Below are 2,786 nucleotides of genomic sequence, written 5' to 3'. Positions count from 1 at the left end.
TTGGCGCGGCGGATGGCGGCCGCGGATGGAAAGGAATCGCGGCGTGCTCGCGCGCGGATGGAAAGGAATCGCGGCGTGCTCGCGTGCGGCGGATTTGGCACGGCGGATGGCGGCCGCGGATGGAAAGAATCGCGGCGTGCTCGCGCGCGGAGGGAAACGAATCGCGGCGTGCTCGCGGCGGGCAGAACAGGGATGTGCGGGGGCGATGCGGCCGCGAGGACGGCGGCGTGATTTGCGGGAGCGGCGCAGCAGTTTTGCGGAGCTGGCGCGGCAGCAGCCGATCGCGGGAGGCAGAACAGGAGCTGTGCACGCCTACACTAACCTCATATAGAGTAGTAGAGATTTGAACCTGACGAGAAGAGGAGGGAGGAGGAGGCCGACATGACCATTCAGGTAGTTCTAAATTTATAAGCCCTGCTTATTCAAACAAGCCCTCTTTTTTTTAGATTCCAAGGGATTGTTGTTTATTAAGCGGTAGGACATATATAGTAGAAGCTGAAAATGTCATGCGAGAAGGAAAAGCGACGGCTCACTGACCAGACTAATATAAGCTAGCTAGGCTGTTTTCGGAGCAGGTGAGCACGATGCACTACGATGAAGTTAACCAATCCTTGCCCCCACCAGGTTAATTTCGCGACTACGACTCCAGAATCTAACCATGCATGATCTAGCTCTTCCAAATCACCAGTACATGCATGCATACTAGCTAGTAACAGTGTCGACAGCAGATTATATATATTAATGTTTCTACAAGTTGGTCCATTAACTATGGTGCCACCTGGCCATGACATTTCTTCCATCCCCGCGTATAAGTAGAGAGGATTAGGCCGGAGCAGCCGTACCTTATCGTCGCCATAGCCAGCCAGATCATTTGCTTTGCTTTGGTCGTTCCTTCGTTCTCTGACAGCAAGCGGAGGTGCCTGTGCAAAGAGCAAGCAGCGAGCTAAGCTAAGTTCTTCAGATACAAGAGCTAGCAAGTTAGCAGAGATGAAGCACCAGCAAAGCACGCGTCTTCTTCTCCCTCAAGCTGCTGCGGCTCCAGCAGATCACCCCTCTCCCGCCTGCTGCAACCGGCGGTCGGCGACGGAGGAGATCGCCCGGGGCCAGTCCCTGGTGACGCAGCTGCGGGCGATCGTGCTCCCCGCGCTGCAGGCCGACCAGCGCGCCGAGCTCGTCGCCCACATGTTCCAGAGCGTATTGGATTGCTCCAGCAAGGCCATGGCCGAGCTGCAGCTCCATCATCATCATCGTCGGTCCCCAACCCCAAGTGCTCGACGACCTCGTGACGATGATGGTGATGGGCTGCAGGTGGATGACAAGAAGAGGGTCAAGAGGATTTCCTCTGTCGTCGGCTGCAAGGAGGAGGAGGAGGAGGGTGTTGCTGGTGCTGCTGCTGCTGCTAATAACCCCCGTCGGCATCAGCACAAGAGAAGGTATACCATGTGATTATTATGATATAGTAATATAGGTTTATCCGAGTACAGATGATGCTCTATACACTATACTTGAGGCTAGCTGCATGTATGATCGATGATTGAAGAAAAAAAAAACCGAATCTTTAAGCAGGAGGCTCGATGACTCGGCCGTGTCGCTTGAAACACCAGTGCCGCACTACGACGGCCGCCAGTGGAGGAAGTACGGGCAGAAGCACATCAACAACACCAAACACTCGAGGTGAAATTTATCCTGCTTGTTAATCCGAATGATGTTAACAAAGTTAGGCAATCTCTTGCAAATCTGCAATAGCTAGGCTGCATTTGCCACTAGCAGCTAATTGATCGATCGAGGCGCATTTTTTTTTACATGCAGGAGCTACTACAGATGCACCTACAGGCAGGAACAAGGCTGCAAGGCAACGAAGACGGTGCAGCAGCAAGACGACGACAGCAGCAACAGCAGCAGCAGCAGCGGCACCGCCGCCCTCATGTACACGGTAGTCTACTACGGCCAGCATAGCTGTAACAGCAATAAGGACCATAACGACGATGGCGGCGGCGCTAATTCGAGCCGGCCTGTCGACGATGATGACTCTGAAACAATAAAAACCAGAAGCAGCAGCGACAGCCAGTCCAGCAGCAGCATGTCGAGCATCACCTGCTGTGCGGATGCTCGTGGTGGCGGCCATCAGATCATCGATCAGGCATTCCTGCCACATGACAGTAAACCCATCGTCGACGACGACGAGTCTGCGGAAGAAGAGCTGGACATGCGTGAGCCGTTCGACGTCGCTGCGTTTGCACCGATGGATTTCGATAGCTGGGAGCTGGATGCGCTCCTCAGATTTGGAGCCTGACGATCGACTCGGACTCGGATACCAATGGAAAGCTAGCTAGCTAGCGACAATTAGTATGGTAATAATTTGATTTGTTTTGAAGGGAGGGCATTGTGTAATAAGGTATTGCGATGATATCAGATTATCAGGAGCTGTCGTCGAGGGCTGAAAAATATCATTTGCACAATGTACAATTCTAAGTATATATATATAGCGTCAAGTTTTGTGTCCTGTATCAAGAAGTTATAAACGAAGAGGGAAAAAAGAAAGAAAAGAGAGTGGAGGATAAAGAACAATCTATTGTGTGTATAACCCTCAACGTACGCTTCAAGGACAGTGGTGCAATCATCTTAGACCCTGTTTGGTTTCTTTAGGGGGTGTTTGGTTAGAGGGACTAAAGATTAGTCTCTAGTTTTTAGTCCCTTTTAGTCCCTTTTTTGCCAAACACTAGGACTAAAATATGGACTAAAATGATTTAGTCTTTAGTCCTTCACATAGGTGCTAAAAGAGACTA

At 51.4% G+C, this 2,786-nt stretch overlaps 1 protein-coding gene across 2 annotated transcripts; it reads left to right on the top strand.

Annotated features, from left to right (window-relative positions):
* Window positions 1–638: 638 nt before the first annotated feature.
* LOC118476989 (WRKY DNA-binding transcription factor 70-like) lies at window positions 639–2,507 on the top strand. Of its 2 annotated transcripts, none has more exons than XM_035967474.1 (3): window positions 639–1,433; window positions 1,564–1,674; window positions 1,810–2,507. In XM_035967474.1, the coding sequence occupies exons 1-3, from the start codon at window positions 988–990 to the stop codon at window positions 2,291–2,293; spliced, it is 1,041 nt and encodes a 346-aa protein (XP_035823367.1). In that variant the 5' UTR covers window positions 639–987; the 3' UTR covers window positions 2,294–2,507. The 2 variants fall into 2 exon arrangements, with proteins under 2 accessions (XP_035823367.1, XP_035823368.1); XM_035967475.1 differs by having other exon boundaries at window positions 646–1,433; window positions 1,567–1,674.
* Window positions 2,508–2,786: the final 279 nt, after the last annotated feature.

This window comes from Zea mays, chromosome 4, assembly GCF_902167145.1.
Source record: "Zea mays cultivar B73 chromosome 4, Zm-B73-REFERENCE-NAM-5.0, whole genome shotgun sequence".
Lineage (NCBI taxonomy): Eukaryota > Viridiplantae > Streptophyta > Magnoliopsida > Poales > Poaceae > Zea > Zea mays.
Note: the sequence above shows the minus strand (reverse complement) of the source record. Positions and strands in the feature narration are given on the sequence as shown.